Source organism: Zootoca vivipara, chromosome 2, assembly GCF_963506605.1.
Source record: "Zootoca vivipara chromosome 2, rZooViv1.1, whole genome shotgun sequence".
In the NCBI taxonomy this organism is placed as follows: Eukaryota; Metazoa; Chordata; class Lepidosauria; order Squamata; family Lacertidae; genus Zootoca; species Zootoca vivipara.
In genome coordinates this window covers 118,071,170-118,092,464 of record NC_083277.1, presented here as the reverse complement: position 1 = coordinate 118,092,464, position 21,295 = coordinate 118,071,170, and the positions used below count along the sequence as shown (strand labels likewise).

At 45.7% G+C, this 21,295-nt stretch overlaps 1 protein-coding gene across 3 annotated transcripts in view; it reads left to right on the top strand.

Moving 5' to 3' along the window:
• OLFM2 (olfactomedin 2) overlaps positions 1-21,295 on the top strand; it is a 209,017-nt gene that overhangs the window by 161,330 nt on the left and 26,392 nt on the right. For 2 of the 3 annotated variants that reach the window (XM_060272127.1, XM_060272125.1), the window contains exon 3: positions 4,114-4,272. In XM_060272127.1, the coding sequence (XP_060128110.1) occupies positions 4,114-4,272 (159 nt within the window). The remainder of the gene's footprint in view (positions 1-4,113; positions 4,273-21,295) is intronic. The other variant, XM_060272126.1, reaches the window with a different exon arrangement.

Genomic DNA, 21,295 nt, shown 5'->3' with positions numbered 1-21,295 from the left:
ATGACCCCAGTGGGGAAGATTCAGCACCTTCACACTGGTGCTCCTGCATCCTGTACATGCTCAGTCTGAGATGGGAGGGGAAAGCACAGAGGAAAATCCCCAATCAGCAGAGATATCCAGAGAAACATAGTCAAAGCCCACCAATCAGGGTTTCTGCATGTGACAACACAGACATGAGATTGGAGCCAGTGAGCACATGACCATAAGGACACCCCCCCCCAAAAAAGCACACCTGAATTGCACAACCCACATCCCAATGCCTAAGTGCCCCTGTTGCGGCCCCAGTGGCAAAGAAAGCTGTGGCCCCATTCCTGCAAGGTCCCCAGGCAGGGATTCAAGAGTCCCTTTACGCTGCTCACAACCACCATTGTGTAGCAAAATACATGTAGGCAGTGCTTTTTTTCTTAAAAAAAAGTTTAGGGGTACTCTAATTTTGACTCAAAAAAATCACCATTTTGTAGTTCAAATCTGGAAAAATAAATACAGTACCTGGACAAAAGTACAAAGATTCACAAAATGTTTAGGGATATGTGTACTTCTGTGCACTGCATGTAGGGAAATGAGAAGCCACACAATGCAGACCTGCTGCATAGATTCTTTGGGCGGGAGACATACATAAAGCACACACAGGCTAAGGAAAACCGCTCTTTTGACAAGGGAGCAGGTCAGGCGACAAAGCAAACCACAGTTACACACTGACCACAGCAGCTCCCTGCATAGGACGTGGGGTTGGGAAGCAGCAGGCATGAGTTTGAGCTCCACTAAGAGAAAGGAGAAGCATGAATCCACTTGCCTTTTGTATGACTAGTTATCTCGGAGGAAAAAGAGGGAGCTCCCATGACTCAGACACACCACCAGCAGCACAGGGCAATTCTCTAACCACTCAGCCACAGTAACAGATGGGAATCATACTCACCATGGGGCCTTTGCCTCTCCCCACCTGCAACACGCACACGCCATGCCTTGATGTTCTGAGTTTCCACACCATCTGCCATCAGCAGCCAATGATGTAGATCAGGGGAGGGGTACCTGTGGCCCTTCAGAGATTGCTGGATTTCCAACTCCCAGGATGGCCAGTGGTCAGGGATGGTGGAAGCTGATATCCAGCTGGGATAACAAGTGAGGTGATAGCTGATTTTATAGACCGTTGAAAGCTCCAAAAAAGCACAAGAGAAAAACCACCCTCTTGAGAGAGTGCAGACCCCATTGCTGCAAACATCTGCCTTCCTAAGCTTGCTTCCCCTTAGCTAGGCTGACTCCACCTCTCATCATCATCAATATCATTATTAATTGCATTTGTTACCTGCCCTTCACCAGCAGATCCCAGAGCTGAGAACAGTTGTGAAAAGAGTGGGGCCCTAAAAACACACATCTCAGGTAAAGAAAGGTGTATTCATCTAGGGAGGAAGGAGGTTGTTTGGTTCACGTTTTACCTCCGGGATGGAGAACCTGTGGTCCTCCAGAAGTTGGTAGGCTCCTCTGGCTCCCATCAGCCCCAGCCAGGTTGGCCAATGGCCAGAGATGTTGGGAGTTGTGGTCCAACTGCACCTGGAGGGCTTCAGGCTTCCCAACACTAATGTAGGGCACACTGATCTGGGTGAAACCCAGAACATGATATCAGGACAAGAGATGAACTAATGCACAGCTCCTGGTTTAGTGGTAGCACCACACTTCAGGTGGTGGCTAGCTTGCTTTTGAGACCCTTCCTCATCAGCAGACTCCAGAGGGACTGGTGTATGATACAGTTCTATCAGATGTGAGTGTCTTGCCCCTCTTCTTAAGGCCTTGGGCTCCCCTCCACTCCACCCTGCATCGAGGGCAGCCTTACTCAGCCACCTCACTTTAAAAGATCAGCTTTGGTGGCTTATTTCTCTTTCCTCTCTACCCTGCTCCAACTCTAATAAGTATTCAACACAGCCTGGTTACATTATCATTCATATTTCATGGGTGCAAAGCAGGGGAAAGGAGCTTGAATTCCAGCTGGTGCACCAGACTGCCGGTTCCAGCTCAAGTCCCAGAAGAGAAGACTCCACTGTATGTCTGCCGAACCAAGACTGTGAATCAATTGCAGTCTGTAATGTGACAGAGGTGCTCAGGTATACATGGATGGAGGGACCTGGCTTGCCTTTGCTTTTCATATTCATACATTCCCTCTGTTGATTGATGCTAGGGGAAGGGGGCCTGTGGCCCTCCAAATGTTGCTGGAATCCAGCTCCCATAATCCTTGGCCATTGGCTATTCTGGCTGGGGCTGATGGGAATTGGAGTCCATCAAGATTTGGAGGGCAGCAGGTCCCCTCATCCCTCATCTATATGCCATATTGTTGACTTCATGGCTGGAAATGGCAAGATATGTACAATTTTATAACATGCAGAGAATAATATGTATAAACAAATCAGAGAGGGGAGCTGAGGGAAGTCTTTGGAGGGTGGGAGAGGGAGAGATGGGAGGGGCAAAATGTAATTGGTTACATTGATTGATCATTGGTTTTGTTAAATTTGTTCAATAAAAATATATTTTTTAAAAAAAGGAAATGGCAAGTTCCAGCAGAGGCACCTGAACATTTGCACCCCAAATTATTTTTTAAAATATAGCAGCAACATAAAATACAGAATATATGGGATGATTTCTTTTTAAGACCACAGGATTGTGGCCATAATATTTTAAAGTATAGAATTGAGAGAGAGAGACACGAGCTCGGATATGATTGTCGTCATCTTCATTACAGCAGTTAATAAATAAGGACCACTTTTCTAGACACTTATTTTCTTGCTCATTTTGCTTAGATTTTACAAAGTGTGCACACACGAAAACCTCATGAGTTTTGCATTCAAAGCGATCTCCCTAATTTTTGTCAGCCATTCTGATCTCTTTAGAGGCTCAGCTGAGGGAACACCTCTTAAATAAAACACAGAACCAAGAGAATTACAGCAAGCAACAGCAGATCCAGTTAGGGACCCGGTTTATTAACTATAGCAATAGGTCAGCCTTGCCAACTAGTTTCTCAACAGAACCAGTCAGAAAAGACTGCCCAGAGGCAAATCAGAACAAAGCTTATGTTGTAGTTCAAACATAGCAAACAAAGAGTCTTAAAACCTCAAACATTCTTCTACATATATCAAGAAAAGTTACAGGTCATGGGATAATAATAACAATAATAATAATAATAATAATAATAATAATAATAATTTATTTATACCCCTCCCATCTGGCTGGGTTTTCCCAGCCACTCTTGGTGGCTTCCAACCGAAAAATAAAATACAGTAATCTATTAAACATTAAAAGCCTCACTAAACAGGGCTGCCTTCAGATGTCTTCTAAAAGTCTGGTAGTTGTTTTTCTCTTTGACATCTGATGGGAGGGCATTCCACAGGGTGGGCGCCACTACCGAGAAGGCCCTCTACCTGGTTCCCTGCAACTTGGCTTCTCGCAATGAGGGAACCGCCAGAAGGCCCTCAGCGCTGGACCTCAGTGTCCAGGCAGAACGATGGGGGTGGAGATGCTCCTTTAGGTATACTGGACTGAGGCCATTTAGGGCTTTAAAGGGATGATAAACATGTATGGCTCCATACTGCTATCTGCTCCCCCACAATTACCTTGGGGTGCCCCAGGTGCCCAGGCCATTTGGGTCTCAAATGTCCTACTTTATCAAGTGTTTCCTTAGCAACCAGACCTTTGATGGGGTTGTTGACATTTCTGTCTCTATCCCCTCTTCCCTGAGATATCTCAGGAAGCTTCAAGATGTTTGGATTTACACCCTGATACTAACTAGAACATCTTTAATGACCATTTGTGGCACTTCCAGGGTTAGATGGGGTTTCTTCTTTATAGCCTAGAGAGCACAGGGGTTTTAAAATGTTACAAAATGTCAGTGATGCATTCTATCTTTCTAAAGGTTAAGTACCATTAATATTTGAAACATAATGGAATCAAAATGTCTACCCTGGGTTTCTGATTCTTAATGTCAGGGGTACCTTCAAGAAGAAGATCCACTCCCTGGTTGCCTCAACCACCATGAGCTCCTCCATCTATCTAATCCCATGTATAATAGTCTGCAATCTGACCATCCTTTAGGTGGTGTGTCTTAAGTTTCCTTTCCTTTTTTTCATTGAGCAGGTGCAAAACATCTCCCAGTCCATGGAGGTGCTGGACCTTCGGACCTACCGGGACCTGCAGTACGTGCGCAATACTGAGTCGCTAATAAAGGGGCTGGACTCCAGGCTGAAAGTGGCCACAGAGAGTCAGAAAAATCTGAATGCCAAAAGTTTCCAGGTAACTCTTCTGCTTGGCCAATAATAATATTATAATAATAATTTATTATTTATACCCCGCCCATCTGTCTGGGTTTCCCCAGCCACTCTGGGCGGCTTTCAACAGAATATTAAAATACAATAATCCATTAAACATTCAAAGCTTCCCTAAACAGGGCTGCCTTCAGATGTCTTCTAAAAGTCTGGTAATGTTTTTCTCTTTGACATCTGGTGGGAGGGCGTTCTACAGGGCAGGTGCCACTACCGAGAAGGCCCTCTGCCTGATTCCCTGTAGCTTTGCTTCTCACAGTGAGGGAACCGCCAGAAGGCCCTCAGCACTGGACCTCAGTGTCCGGGCAGAATGATGGGGGTGGAGACACTCTTTCAGGTATACTGAACCAAGGCTGTTTAGGGCTTTAAAGCCAAGTACTTCCCAATCTACATAGTCACTAACTTTGGAGGGGCATTGTTTGTGGACTGGTTTTCTGATGTTGGTGGGTTCCTAGAGTATTATTTTGATTGCTAATGTTGCTGTTTGAAAGCCAGTTGAGAATGAGAAGGTGTTGGGTGGTGATCATATATGCCTGATGGAAGCAGGTGTGGTCCTTCAGAAGTTGTTGGACTACAGCTCCCATCATCCTTTACCTTTGGCCATGCTGGCTGGGGCTGATGGGGGTTAGAGTCAAAAAAACATTCAGAGGGACGCAATTTCCCCATTGGGGAAGAATAAAATTACAAAAAGGAATAAATTCAGCTTGCAGCCTTCAACTTCCAGCCTTCCCTCTTTAGTTAGACTGGTAAAGGTAAAGGTACCCCTGACAATTAGGTCCAGTCGCGGACAACTCTGGGGTTGTGCTGCTCATCTTGCTTTACTGGCCGAGGGACCCGGTGTTTGTCCGCAGACAGCTTCCAGGTCATTTCGCCAGCTTGACTAAGCCACTTCTGGCGAACCAGAGCACACGGAAACACTGTTTACCTTCCCTACCTATTTATCTACTTGCACTTGACATGCTTTTGAACTGCTAGGTGGGCAGGAGCTGGGACCGAACAACAGGAGCCTCCCCATTGTAGCTTAGGAGGGGAATGATTTGGAGTAGGAAAGCAGGTGGAAGAAGGATTAAACACACCTTTTGACTCAGTCTCACCTGAGGCTACTCCATTGCATGAAATTTGCACTTCCCCAAATATTTGCCATGCAATTCTCTGAACATAAATGCATATTTATGCACACCAGTGCATAAAATAGTGAAAGTAACACAAAATATGCTGTATATTACAGTGTAGCCAAAGGAGATAGAGGCATGAGCTGTCCGGCCTTGAGCCTGACAGCTGCAGCAGCCAAGGCATTGGTTAAATATCAGAGCAGCAGCCAACAGGTTGGTTTAGTTTTAGTCACAGTGTGTAGGCAGTGGGGCCTCAGGGGCTGCTGGTAGCCCAGCCAATGGAGCTGGAGTACAGCCCAGGCAGCCCTGCTGGGAAATCAGGGGACAGTGAGAAGAAATATGACAAAAGAGGGAGGGGCAAAGTGGGCATGCTTCCTACTCAGCAGCAGCTGGAGAGTGAGGTGGCAGTTTGGGGGAATGACCAAGTGCTGCACAAATTGGTCATAATAAAGTGATTGCTTAAAAGAGAATGAAGAGGGTAGAAATGGAGTGGTGATTTCTATCAAAACATCAATGGAAAATAGCCCAGCCCCCATCTCTTTTGCGAAGAAGTAGAAGTAGAGTGACATATCCAAAATGGAAAAGAAAAACACCTCTCCGTGGATAAATAGAATAATAATAATAATAATAATAATAATAATAATAATAATAATAATAATAATAAGTCATTATTCTAGGCTCTGGGCAGATTGAAAAGAGAAATGAACCAAACTGCACAATCGAGTGTTAGGACTAACATGCCATTGAGAATATAAGAACATAACAAGAACTTGCTGAATCACACCATAGATCCATCAAAGCCAGCATCCTGTGGTCAGTCAGACGCCCCTATGGCAAGCCCAGAAGCCGGACCTGAGTGCAAGAGCAGACTGCCTCTGACATTGGAGGTGGAACACAGCCATCATGGCTGATAGTCAAGCATTCCTCGTATGAGGCTGAATTGATGGATTCTTCAATGCAAACTGCTAACATTTGTGAAATTTGCATATTGTGGCATTTGTCTCCAAGGAAGCAGGTAAAAAATATAAATGTCAACTGGCAGGAAGAAAAATAAGAGAGGCCAGTTTAATGCTTAAGATAATTTGGGTAGAAATGTAATGAATGGCAGGTAGGATATCCCTGCCCCCCCCCAATCTGGTTGACTTGAAGATAGTTGTGCTTTTGCAATTTATTGAAAAAGTGTTGTTGCTGTTGTATACACTGTTGTTTATGTTTTCTTGTTTGGCATATCTTGGCCATATATTTAAAATGGGACACATTGGCAAGGGAGAATGCAGGCTCCCCTTCCATGAGGCGAGCCCAGTTGAGAGCTCAGTGCAGAGGCTTGAGTTCAGGGAACAGCTACACTTTGCAGCATGGAGAAGCGCCAAGCTTCAAGACAGCAACAGGCATTCTGCCTCTCACTGGGATAATTCAGAAGGCATTTAGAAATCCCCAAGGTGCCTTTGTGCACCCACAGAGGATGGGAATCCAAAGGGCATCACATATAAACATATACAAGCCAGTATGAAGCTGTCAGACCCTTTGTCCATCTAGCTAAGTTCTGTCTCCTTTGATGGGCAGTGGCTCTTTCGGGGTCCCATTGCTACATGCATACACTTGGTCAAAGAATACAAGCTCAGGAAACACCATGACAAAGTATTTGACCGATTATCAAAAGTATTCCAGGATCTGAGTTTTCCTTGATGTGCAACAATAAGAGAAATGCAAGAGATGCAATGGATGAACCAGCCACAAACAAACCACCCTGTCCTGTCTTTAGAACATCCGCAGCAGGGATGGGTACGGACCATGTTTTGAAAGCATACTGTGAAGGGAAGGCTATCTGGGACTTTGGGGGAATCACCATTACAATGTGGAGAATAGTATCTGTGCATTTTGACTCATCTTGTGTCTTACAAATGTTAGAAACTTATTGTTTAAGTAAAGGTTGAGGATCGTGGTTCATGCCTAAGAACCACACCTTTGGTTAATCTAGTCCAGGGGTCCCCAGACTTACCAGCGTTTGGGCCAGAGGGCGGGGGAGCGTGCGCCTGTGCGGGCCGGCGGGCGGGGGAGTGCGCGCCCGTGCGCATTCGCATGGGCGCTTACTGGCGCGGCGGCGCGCTTCCAGGGTGGGGAAAGCGCCGAAAATCTGTTGTGCGCATGCGCGTGGGCCTCCCCCGACCCGGAAGTGCACCAGAAATGACTTCTTCCGGGTCGGGAGAGGCCCATACGCATGTGCACAAATGATTTTCGGCGCTTTTATCCCAACCCGGAAGAGTGCTGCCGCGCTGCGCGCCGTAAGAGCGGGCGGCGGGCGGCGGGGGTTGTCGCGGGCCGGATTGGCAGGCTAATTGGGCCGCATCCGGCCCCCGGGCCGTAGTCTTGGGACCCCTGATCTAGTCTAGCATTACAGATTATGACTCTCAGCTGCTATCTTTGGTCTCAGGCACGAGCCTTTCCCATAATCTACTACCTGACAGCAAGGATTGAAAATGGGGCCTTCTGATGCAAAAGCATGTGCTCTGCTGGGCCACAGCTCCCATCACCCCCGTCCATTGGCCATGCGGACCATGCGGAGTTGATGGGAGCTGGAGTCCAACAACATTTGAAGGGCAACAGGTTGGGGAAGGCTGCCATAGGCTATCCCTCTAAGACTCCAGGCTGCCTGTGCCAGTTTCCTTGGTAAGGTTTGTATTGTGGCTGGTAAGGTTCATATTGAACTGTCAAGTGTGACAGCATCAGATAAACCTTACATAACATAAAGATTTTAAAGAAACTTGTGCTTTGCATAGAGGCAGCTGGGAAGTTAATATGTTCAGATATATATGTTCCATAACACCTCTTTCTTTGGGCTGATGATGAGGCTGCACCTCCCACCACATCCCGAGAAGGGTAACAGCCATGTTACAGCCACAGTTCTTTGAGCACTTCAGCACCATGGACAGCAGAACTCTGGGAAAGCTGACTGTAAAAAGGCTACAGGTTGTCCAGTAAGGCCAAGCTATATGGTAGGCAGCTGTCTCAGCAAATGAAACTGATCTGTAGGAAATGTAACTTGAAAAAGAGACATTGCACATACTTTTGCAAACCATTTTAATAAAAAAAATACATTAAAAATAAATAAATAATAAAATGGAAGTTGAGGCAAGGTATGCCACTGCAGCAAATCAGCCAACCAATTTTCATTTTCTTCCCCAAGGATGCTCAATGTCCGTGGCAAAGAAAAAGACCACTTTACAATGCAATTCTTTGCACATCTACTAAGAAGCAAATCCCATTGAGCTGAATGGGACTCACTCCCAAAAGAATTTCCTATGGAGTCTTACGGCAGCCTTATTGAACAAGTCTGTCTATCGTGTCTCATGGCTGGTGCTTAGCAAGCCATAGGACTACTCTGTGTATTATACAGAGAAAAACCCACATTCACCATTGATTGCATGCTCAAGGGGGAATGGTAGCCAGTCACTGTTCTCTGATTAGCATACCTGATTGTTTGCAGACATGCATTTGCCATGTTTGCACATTACACATTTAAAATGCCCACCTGAAAGATATGAAGTGGTTTAATAGCACCAGAAGTGGTTACTGACTGTTTCTGGGTCTTTTAGAAACAACTAGCATTTTTCCTTGGCGGCAGCAATTTCATGTTGGCCTTTCCCCAGAGTCCAGGGCATATGCTGCAGAAGGTGGGCCAGGGAACTGATTGCTTTGCCTTGGAGCTGCTTGCTCTTGGTACTCTCTGTTCGCAGACGTAACTCATGAATCAGCCAGAGGAGTATCACATTTGCAATTTAAAAACCAAGCGAATCAACAATCCCCCTTTGCCTCCCTTCAGGCACCTGTGAGGAGGAATCGGTGCTGCTGATAAATGAGCCCAGGCCATCCATATTCTGGGCCCTTTGCCATTCAATTACCTTCCCTGGTAATTTTTCACCCCCAGCCAGAGTGATTAGAGACATTTTGCTGAGAATAATGGGCCTCTGGTGTATGTGCATGGTTGAGAGTGCAGCAGTGAGCCAGAGAATTCCATGCCGTCCCACAGACAGCTGGGGTGGGGGTGGCTCCTTGGAAGGTCTCTTGATTAGACAGCTGGCCTGCTAGGGTCTATGATTCCCCTCTAGATCATTGTGCCAACATTTGATAGGTCCAGGTGCATGCTGAGTTATGATCAGTTCAGGGCTAGCCCTTGACCAGTGGGCCACCTTGATGAAGCCGAGCTCTGTGGGGGGGGGGGGTGTACCTGTTTCTTGGGTCCCAGAGCTTGGAGTCCATTATGTTTATAAAGATAGTGGCCTTGGTTCTCTGAACAAAGTCATAGAATCATAGAATCATAGAGTTGGAAGAGACCACAAGGGCCATCCAGTCCAACCCCCTGCCAAGCAGGAAACACCATCAAAGCATTCCTGACAGATGGCTGACAAGCCTCCGCTTAAAGACCTCCAAAGAAGGAGACTTCACCACACTCCTTGACAGCATGTTCCACTGCCGAACAGCTCTTACTGTCAGGAAGTTCTTCCTAATGTTTAGGTGGAATCTTCTTTCTTGTAGCTTAAATCCATTGCTCCGTGTCCGCTTCTCTGGAGCAGCAGAAAACAACCTTTCACCCTCTTCTATATGACATTCTTTTATATATTTGAACATGGCTATCAAATCACCCCTTAACCTTCTCTTCTCCAGGCTAAACATGCCCAGCTCCCTAAGACGTTCCTCATAAGGCATCGTTTCCAGGCCTTTGACCATTTTGGTTGCCCTCCTCTGGACACGTTCCAGCTTGTCAGTATCCTTCTTGAACTGTGGTGCCCAGAACTGGACACAGTATTCCAGGTGAGGTCTGACCAGTACAGTGGTACTATTACCTCCCTTGATCTAGATGCTATACTCCTATAGAGGAGACCTGGTCAGCAAGAGTGTGTTCTGACCTTTCTCCAGTTCCTCAACTGGTTTTTCAGTGCCTGATTGATGCCCATCTCAGCCTTGTCTCTAAACCTATATAAACTCCTTTTGCCATCTCAGCCTGCACTGAAGTCTACTTCAGGGTCATCCTTTCTACCTAGACAACATTAACCTACTCTCTCTGCTGCTTTTGCTTTCTATCCATCCTTGCCTCGGTTATCTTCCTATTCTCGGGAACATAGGGAGCCACTTTATACTGAGCTATGTCATCCATTCATTTAGCTCAGTGTTGTCTACACTGGCTAGTTGTGGCTCTCCAGGATTTTTTATAAGGTTTTCTCCCAACTCTCTCCTAGGATGCTGGGGTTTGAACCTGAGACCTTCTACGTGCAGAGCAGGTGCTATACCCATCGAGCTACAGGCTTTACCCTTGAGCCTGAGTGCTATTTCACCAAGTGTTGGCTCCAGTTTTGGTGGGGGGAACTGGTCAAGATGCCCTTGGTGCAGGCACCTCCCTGGGCCCATTTCCTTACCATTGCTCACCACTGCCCATTGTTTGTCCTTTCCCCCTAGGTATGATTTGCACTTCCACCTATGTAGAAGGAGAGGGAAAGGCTGCTGTTCTCTCTCTTTGTTCTTGGCACAGCTCACATGCTTGGAGAGGGCAGATAGACAGGTAGCAAAAGCAAGGAGGAGGAGGAGGAGGGCAAAGGATCCCTAGGGAGAAGGTTTTGGGTCTCAATAGGTGCCCAACTATGCTGACCCAGCCCAAGATCTAGTCCCATGAAACTGTTGTTCAGGTGAATTCTACTGACCCATCCATGTTGACATCAGTGGAACCATATTCCGTTTCCCATGACTACATGGTAGCCAGACTCCTGACACTGGGTGTGATGGTTTTTGGCTTAAAAAGAAAAAAAAGCATCAATCTGTTGAAGGCCAACATTCATGATAGCCTACTGGACCCATCATGGGATGAACAAGAAGGAAAGGCCATAACTGCTTTGGAGCCTCCCAGCCTTTTGGTTGGTCATATTTGGGAACTGGATCCTAGATGAGTAGACCTTTGGAAAGGCTATAGCTCAGTGGCACAACATGCAGAAGGTCCTGGGTACAATTCCTGGCTGCTCCAGAAAGAGCTGGGAGAGATCCCTGTCTGAAATCTGAGAGCTGTTGCTGGTCATTGTACACAGTACTAGGCTCGATGGAAGAATAATCTGACTCTGTCTAAGCTGGCAGCTTCTTGTACTCCTCAGCAGGGCAGAGCCTACGTTCTTGATGATACTAGGTGCTCTCATTATCTTTGCCCCTTCTTTCTCTCCCAGACCAGGTGCCTGGGAAAACAGATTCCGCTTGGATAGCCAGTGGGCCAGCCAGATATGGAGCCTGGCCTGTTCAAAATAAGACTCTATTCCCACCTACCACATACACACACACACACACACACACACACAGAGAGAGAGAGAGAGAGAGAGAGAGAGAGAGAGAGAGAGAGAGAGAGAGAGAGAGAGAGAGAGAGAGAGAGAGAAGCTCTGTATATTTTTGCATGACTTTTTCACCCCGAGGTCTCTTCTCATCACTGTGCCCTGGGGCACAGCTAAGGCTCCAGTTTTGTTGGCACATACAACACATCCCTCTCCCCAACCCCCACCACTCCATTCACATCTCAGTTCTCAGAAGGTTTTTTTTATTGTTTTGTGATATATTTACCTAAGAATCATATTTACTCAGTGCTCAAAGTGGAGTGGGGCAGTGGACCTAGTGCCCACCCCACAACTGGATTATTATCTTTTAATGCAACAAATAACTTCTAGCCATGGCTTGAGGTAGATAATTCATATCTGCTTAGCAAAAAGGGAAGCAGTAACCAAAATCAAGGGTTGCCCACACCTTTGCTCTTGCAATCCATCCACTTGAATGCCATATTTTCATAACCCATTCTGCTCACACACCTAAAGGTATAAATATTGTTCTTAGCTCAAACATTTCCGTTTCCCCTATCTCTTAGGGACGCAAGAACTGCCTTACACCAAATTAGGCAATTGGTGCACCTAATTCAATACTGTTGGCACTGACCAGCAGCAGCTCTCCATCTTTGAAAGCAAGAGTCCTTCACAACCCTACTTGGATACACTAGGGATTGAACCTGACAATTTCTACATGTTTAGCCTTTCTCTTTATAGAATTTGCTTTACTTTTAATTTAGCTTTCTTGCTTCAGAGAACTGGATCTCTCCTCCTTTTTTGTTCACCCCAATTTATTTGCTCTTTGACTCCCATTATTGTATTTGTTTAGTCTGGATCTTTTTGTTCCACAGTTCCTCTTGGAAACTGAGGCCAGCTATCCCTTCCCTAGGCATTGTCAGTAAGCACTGACTTCCTTCCACTGGATGTGCCCCAACCCCAGCCTCTGCCCCTTGCCCCCTGCATAGCAATGCTGGCCTGGCAGTGCCAGTCTAATTAGAATGGATGGAGCCTTTCTGACACTGGGTCATGGCTGCCATTTGCCACTGGGACCTCAGGCCCAATCTGACTGTAAGTGGAGCAGTTACTGGCAGGTTGAGGTGGAGATGCAGCCATTGGGCAGATGTTCCACAGTATCAAGCTGTTAGGATCCTAATTAGCTTTCATGTACAAACAAGCATTTAACAGGACACTTTAAATCAAGGGGGCAAGGTGGAAGCCTCTGATGTTGAGATAGCAACCTACGCAATGATACTATTCAAAGAGGTTATATTACTGTACCCTGACAGTAAGAGCTGTTTGGCAGTGGAACAGACTCGCTTGGGAGGTTGTAGACTTTCCTTCATTGGAGGTTTTTAGCAGAGGTTGGATGGGCGTCTGTCATGGGTCCTTTAGTTGAGATTCCTGCATTGCAGGGGGTTGGACTAGAGGACCTTCAGGACCCCTTCCAACTCTTCCATAGAATGATTCTATGATTCTGTCTAGCCCATGTCACTCTTCCACAATGGCACAAGCATAAAGCAGTGGCAGACTTTTCCATTTTCAGTATTAAAAGCAGATTCATTCCACGTAAAGGTGGAAGCGGAAGCATTATGCCAAATGGCCTGTCTTAAAGTGTAGTGAGTACTTTAAAGATATCCACACATAATTTTTATTTAATTTTATTTCTTTATTTATTTTATTTATTTATTTTTTCAAATTTCTGCCTTTTTGAATTGGAAAAATATTTATTAGGGAGCATAATGAGGTATGTTAGATCATAACATTTTAAACCTAACTTGTACACTTATATATATACAGTCACGCCTCGTGTTGCATCCGCTTCATGTTGCATCTTTCCGCGTTACATCCCGGGACAACCCAGAAGTACCAGAATTAAGTTCTTAACCAGAGGTACCACTGTATTTGGTGTCTGTGACTCCTGCCCGTGTTAGAATTCCATCTTAGCAGTAGCCACCTTAGAATGTCATTCCTTATCTTTAAATAGATAGCCTTTCATCAACATATGCCAAAAGAAATGAACATTGCAGTGTATCGCTCTCTTTAATGGCAAACGCAGGCACTGGGTGCCAGCAGAATTGGAGCCAAAATGAAGCAACTGAGAAGCAAGAAGGAAGAATTAGAGTTTTCTGCCTCTACAGTCTGAATACCAGTGGCTAGGAATCAACTGGTGGGGAAAGCACGGTTGCCCTGGGTCCTATGTGTGGGCTTCCAATTGACATCTGGTCAGCCACTGTGAGAACAGGATGCTGGACTAGGTGGGCCATTGGCCTGATCCATTGGGTGTTCTTATGAATGCTTGGGGGAATCCATCTGAAAGTGCTTAGACAACCCTCCTCCAGCAAAGAAACAAACCCCACAACAGCAAGCCATCCCAGTGAGAACTGAGCATGCTCAGTCGTCACAATATGGTGCTTGTCAGATAGAAACAAAAGGCTAAAAAAAAGGAGGGTGGGTGGAAAAAAGTATTGTGGACAAGGGCATGGCTGCCTGGATCCCTGAACAAAGAACACCACATGTTAAGAAGTGAGCAAAATACACTGCGGCATTCAGCTGCTGGTTCTGGGTTTTTTTTTTCTGATTATGACTTATTTTTTGTGCATTTATTCAAGCTTTCATATTTCTTCTAAAATCCACTAATCCTAATACACTTAATATCCTGATTTCTTTAATTATGTTTTCTTTTCATTATAGCTTAGTTTTCTTTTTAACATATATAAAAAATAAATCATTCGCAAACCATTCTAAACCATACAGCTTTCATTGCTTGCTTACATTGCAGACAGTTTGATTTCTCCAGTGTCTTTTTCGTGCATGGCGAGAAATGTGGGCAGACATGCTCCAGTTTTTTTCCCATTGTTATGCTCTCTGTTTGCCCTGGGCAAGGGGGAATCACTAAATTGTTTAGAAAATAGACTACTGTTTCTGGGGTTGGCAGAGTGAATGGGTCCGCTTATCCCTTTGCCCCTCCAGCATTTTGTGGTATCTGAGAGGAAAGAAAGTTGACTGAAATTTACTCAGTTTACTCAATTTCTCATCACTTTATGTTGTCAGCTATTGTGCCATCCATTCCTTTTGAGAGCACACATATATAGCCAGAGATTCTTTCTTTTTCCACCCAAAAATAGGTCTTTCTTTTAAAGCAATTAATAATTATTATTATATTTTCCTGCATTCTTCCCCCCCAAAAAAAACCCCCTATCCTGTTGTTCACTCTTGTCATCTTCCTGAGCTCATTTTTTAGGGCCCAGCACTTCCACAGGTGACAGGTCACACACCATTTTCACTAGGAATCATAGGACTGTAGAGTTGGAAGGGACCTCAAGGGTCATCTAGTCCAACCCGCTGTAGCGCAAGGAATCTCAGCCAAAGCACCCACAACAGATGGCCATCCAACCTCTGCTTAAAAGCCTCCAAGGAAGGAGAGCCCACCATCTCCTAAGGGAGACTGTTCCACTGTAGGAATGTGAGAATTTAGGAAGCGGCGTTAGACACAGTCAGACCAGTTGGCCCATCTAGCTCAATATTGTCTACAGTACACTGCATAGCTGTCAATGTTTCTTTTTTTTTTTTAAAAAAAAGGAAATTCCTTTATTCCAAATAGGATTCCTTGTGAGAAAATGGAAAAGTTGACAGCTATGGTACACTGACAGGCAGCGGATCTTCATGGTGGACAGGAGCCTTTTCCACAGCCCTACCTGGAGATGCCAGGGATTGAACCGGGGACTTTCTGCTGGTAAAGCTTGCATTCCACACACAAGTGATGTCCCTGCTGGCTACTAATAGAGTGGTGCAGAATGAACACTTCAAATGTGCCATTATGGATCCTTTAGCCCATTATCTGTCTCTGTCCTATATCAAGTGGCAGACTGGAGCACTTATGCCCAGGTCGATAGACTGCTTGGTAGATGGGTCAGCCTGCTTCTTGGAAAAATAGGCTTGAGTGTTTCTCCACAAGTACACCCATCCTGGCGTGGCAGCTACCTGCTTAACGTTGAACCCCTCTCCCAGAGCAAACCAGCAACTAACTACATGTCCTTGTGCACAAGGAGCAAAGATCTTCACTTTGTGTGCATGCTCCCAAATATCACAAGGAAGCTGCTATATACCAGGTCATCCTCTTCATCCACCTGGTTCAGTGTTGTCTATTCTGGCTGGCAGCAGCTGCCCAGGGGCACAGGCAGTGGTTTTTCACATTAACCACTTTTGGATCCTTTCCTTAAAGTGGATATGCCAATGGGTTGGACATGGGACCATCATATGCTCTGCTGAGCTATAGTAAGTGTCAGAGCCTGGCTTCTCATATTTTGAATCAGATCTGGACTGAGTATTCAGCTCCAGGGGATCTGGAATGCGGCCAGCGGAAGATACTGAATGCATACACTTCTGGATAATATGCTAGGCTAGGCTGCTGCCTGAGACCATGAAGCTCCTGGTTCAAGACCCATCTGCCTTCATTGTATTTTTGGTTTGGTATTACCTTCCTGAGAACAAAAACAGATATGGAATAATGGCATTAATTGGGGACGTGACATGGGATGGGAGAACCAGGTAACGTTGGTATGTTGTGGGACATATTTGGGGTGGGGTAATGCTAGTCTGGACACCCCACGTGCCATAAACAGAAGCACCCTGAGATCAGGTAGAGTAGAGCCTACTTTGCCAATGTTAGCATTTTGTGCGGGGGTTGCTAATACAAAAAGAGAAGACCTTTCTGCTCTTTAAAGGGTTCCCACCTGACTTTTTGCAGCTTCTCAGTAAGAACAAAATTAAAATCAGTTAACAAAGGGGCATTTTATACATTCAAAAGAGTCAAGAGTTAAAGCTTTTCCTGGACTGTACCATGTTAGGCTGCAACGGGGGGGGGGTCACAAATTTTAAGTTTCCTTGAACAACAGCCTGTCCAGGGGAGGGTGGGACTTGCTGTTCCTTGGCAAAGAGTTACCAGACTCTGGTGCCATATGCTGCATGCCTAAGCTAGCAGAACAGGAGGAAGCACCCAGCATAGCCTTCTTGCTCGCATATTGGTCTGTGCGTGCGTTCTGGATCAGGGCTGACCTATAAGCAGCTATCATATGGGAGCTGAGGAGTGCATTAAAGCCAGGGAGACCTTGTTGCTCAGGCCAGGTCTCAGCCCAAATGGGAGGTGATAGCCTTTCCTGCCTAGGAGCACCCTATTAGCCAGGGTGGGGCCAGACCAAAACTTGAGAGTTTGTACTGTACTCCAACCACCCCCAAAAAGATGTTCCAAGCTGCAGTTTCAGAAGCTCACCACACGGGGATGCTGCAAACAGAAACAAAGGCCCCCAGTTCTAGCCCCAGTAGTCCCTGACACATAACACAGAAGCATTCAAAATACTGCACACGGTTTCCTCCATCCTCAACTGCAGATTTAAGTAACTGCAGGGAAAGCTATTGAGAAATAATATATATATGATGAGAATAATATTGGAGAAAACTGGATATTGAAACCTGCTTAACCTAAATCATATAGCCCAGTTTTACAGCGGCTCTTTAAAGTACGCTTCACGCAGAGTATACGCAGTCAGAAGTTGACCTGGCTAAGAAAACACCACCAAGAGCGTAGGGAATTATCTCCCTTATATGAAACCCCTTACTAGCTGCACACTTGTAAAAGTATGCAGTTGAAAATACAAATGGTTGGGTTTCTTTAACTGAAAAACAAACTGACTCTAAAGAGACTTTAAACTAAAGATAAATGCTTTCTCTCTTAGCAATGTTATCTACCCACTTTCCAAACCTCCCACAAAACTCCCCAAGAATTAACAGCAAACTAGCATTATAACTAAGCAACTCTCTCACTAAGATTCAACTTGGAATCTCTTAAACTGAGAACAACTGAGAGAGTGATCTACTTAGAGATGAATCAAACTGAAAGATCTAACTAAGAGATACAGAAGGCTTTCTGGCAGAGCCTTATATACAAGAAGCAGAGCCCACGCCTGTGGGCAATTAACAGAAACACCGGCACCTGTTTCTCTTAAACAGACAGTATTTACATTAGACCGGCTCTAAAGTAACCTGACTATTCAAAAATTCCAACATTGAACCAGCTGAAAGTGAAGAGAGAGAAAAGCTCCAAGAGTGATGTAAGAAGAGCCCCCACAAGGATTGCTGCATCTGTTCTTTATTTCAAAGCAATGGTTCCATCTTTAGTAATCCTTGCCAGGACTCAGTAGCTGTCAAAGGGCCTGTTATCCCAAGGAGATCAAGGGGCCTTTTGAGAGAATTATGTTTGCTCCACTAACCTGCTCCACATTAAGACGGTCCATGGAGAGTGTCTCGGTCTACAGAACTAACAAAACCCTGGAGCCAGCACTGATCATTAAGTGTAGCAGTTGGTTGTACACACACACACACACCATATTTTACATCAGCCACAACCCAAGGTTTCCTGGCTAATTTGCATGTTCTGTTTCTTATGCTACCTCTGCATCTTCCAACACATTCTGTGCTGCCTGCTTCACTGCACTGCATGCACACCCACCATATTTATTGCCCCCATTCTTTTCAGCATTCCAACCCTCCCTCACCATTTTTTTCATTTGGAGCCCTCTTCTCCTTGCTTAATGTGCAAATGTCAGCAAGCTCAGCCATTTTCCCCACCCTCTCCACATCACCTACACTTTCTCTCCTAAAGGTTCCACCTTCCTTGCTGCTGTTTGTTCATGACCCCTCCTCCCCTCTCCATCCCTCCCTCCCTCTCTTTCACAAACACACTTTCACTCTCAGCCAGGGTCATAAAAAATGCAGCAGCAATTTCTCTCCCACCTTTAAGTCTCTCAGCTTGCCATCGGCTGCACACAGCTGGCCTTCCCCAGCAAGTAAGATCTGGCTTTTAAAGTTCAGAGAGCCTAGAAGATGGCGCAAGGATTGCCAAAGGCCAGCAGCGCTGGCACCTGCATTGTGTCTCACCTTTGGATGTCAACCTGCTTGACCTGTGAAGGCATCCACCAGCATGAGGCATTCTGTGCAGTGTCTTAACATGCTGCAGATGGCCATGCTTGTGGGGCAGGAAGCCTGGCTCCATTTCCACCTCCTCATATTCAATGGTTATAAGAGAGAGATTAAGAGAGAGAGATGCTTCTCTACATTGCCTACTCTGTTGAGGAAGGGCTGTGGCCCAGTACCAGTAGCCTTGCACACAGAAGGTCCCAGGTTCAATCCCCGATGGCATCTTCCAGGTAGGGCTGGGAATGCCTGAAACCCTGCAGAAGCCCACTGCCAGTCAGTGTAGACAGTGCTGAGCTAGATGGACAAGGCTTTGACTCAGTGTAAGGAAGATTCCTATGTTCCTATTCATATTTTCACAGACCTCTTTTAATTGCCAATGCTTCTCTTGCTATTATGTTCTGCCACTACTGGCGGCCTGTGCCAGGCATTGATTTCTTGAGCTGGCGAAAGTTCATTTCTCCAGCCCATCATACCTTTTGTTCCTTTGAAAGTGGGCAGGGAAAGTGGTAACATTTGTGGGCTGAGGAAAAATATGGGGTGTCATCTGGATTTCAGGTTTATATACCCAGGGTGGGGGTGAGGATTGGAAACCGTCAGTAAATCATGTAATTAGCACTAATTAAGTAAGAGCCATAGCTCAGCTGCAGAACCCCTGCTTTGCATGCAGAAGAAAGAGTTCAGTCCTTGGCATCTGCAGGTGGGACTGAGAAAGACCACCCTCTGAAATCCTGGAGAGCCACTGCCAGAGTTGTTGTTGTTTAGTCGTGTCCGACTCTTTGTGACCCCATGGACCATAGCACGCCAGGCACTCCTGTCTTGCACTGCCTCCCGCAGTTTGCTCAGACTCATGTTCGTAGCATCGAGAACACTGTCCAACCATCTCGTCCTCTGTCGTCCCCTTCTCCTAGTGCCCTCAATCTTCCCCAGCATCAGGGTCTTTTCCAGGGATTCTTCTCTTCTCATGAGGTGGCCAAAGTAGGCAGTGCTATACTAGATGAGCAGCTGCCTAATTCAATACAAGACCAACTTTCTATGTTCTTGCCTTCGTTCCTAAGAAAGTAATTTGACTTCCAGGAGGGTTCCTAGCAAACCTACATTGGCAGTCCAAGGGCTTTTGAAACAGTTTTTCAAAGAATCCCAAAGAATTCTCTGATGTGTAGTTATTGCTATCGTGCTCATGCCCTGCTTCTGGGCTTCCCATAGGCCTCTGGTAGTCTGGTTAGCTGCTGTGAGAACAGCATGCTGGATTAGATAAGCCTTTCCTTCTGCGCCTATGGCTCCTGCCACGCATTCTCAAAATGGGTCTGTAAGAATGTCCTTGTACATGCCTCTTCCTAGCCTCTCACTGGGACTTTTATCACCCAAACGTCACCCACCTTCAAGAGGATTCCCCCCCCCCAATACCCTTTGGAATCATGGAGCATTCCACTGGCAGAATTTTGGGATCCGCCCTGCAAGTTCTCGCTTCACCACAAGGGCATCTGACTGAAGAAGGAAACTTCTGGGAGACTCACACTGCAGGCCAGAGTCCTCTTACTCATGGCAAGCATGTGATTCCAGAGAGCCAATTCCATGGTGCTGCCTGTTTATAAAACTCTGAGATCTGCTGCACTCTCTTAGAACCAAAGTGGATATGTCATTCTGCACTTTCTATGGGTTTTTGTTCTGTTCCTGCACCCTCCATTTTTCTTATTCTTTTTTACTAGTTTGTAGCCCCTTGTGGTTGCTTTGAAAGTTGGGGGTGCTCTGGGAAACAGTGTTTCTCCCTTTCCTCCTTTGCCCTTTTCCTAATGTAAATATTCCTTCCTCTTTCTAAAGCGGCTGCTGTTGGCTACATACAGCGAGAAGGAAGGAAGGCAGGTATGGCACCTGAGAGGGCAATAAAGGAAAGTGCGAAAGTCCTCCATAAGCTACATCTAGAGTGGTTCTCAGTCTGGCCACCACATTCTTGTGAGAAGCCTCTCGGCTGTGTATGCCTTCAGTCATCTGACCCCTCTGCTCCAGATACTTGCCCCTTTCAAGCTGGCAGGGGTGGGGAACTGAGCCTTATCAGTTCTAGAACCAGCTTGTTTACTACCCATGTTAGCTATGTCCTACTTCCAGTGTCAGAGGGAGTGTTGCTGAGAACGGTGAGAAGAGTACCATTGCATTCAGATTCTGCTTCTGGGCTTCCCATGGGATACTGGACTCGGTGAGCTTCCAACCTGATCCAGCAGGGCTCTTCTGATATGTTTAGAGTGTGTATGATGTAGCTCTTGACGGCATGGAGCATCTGTCCACAGGAGGAGACTTGCTCTCTCTTGGTAATGGGCTGGATGTCCCCCCCCCTTTCAAACTGTGGGTGCAGTTTTCATTGCTTAGGTCTTGCTCGCTATCCCAAATAATGAGGGGTGTTATTTGGGGCTGTAGTGAGCAATTAGGTTGTGTTGTTATTATTATTATTATTATTTATTTATTTTATTATTTATTTATTTTATTTTTTAATAGAAAATTTAATTTTATTGTTTAAAAGCACGATGAATAAAAACACAAATATACATAAGAAGAATACACAAAGTTACAAATT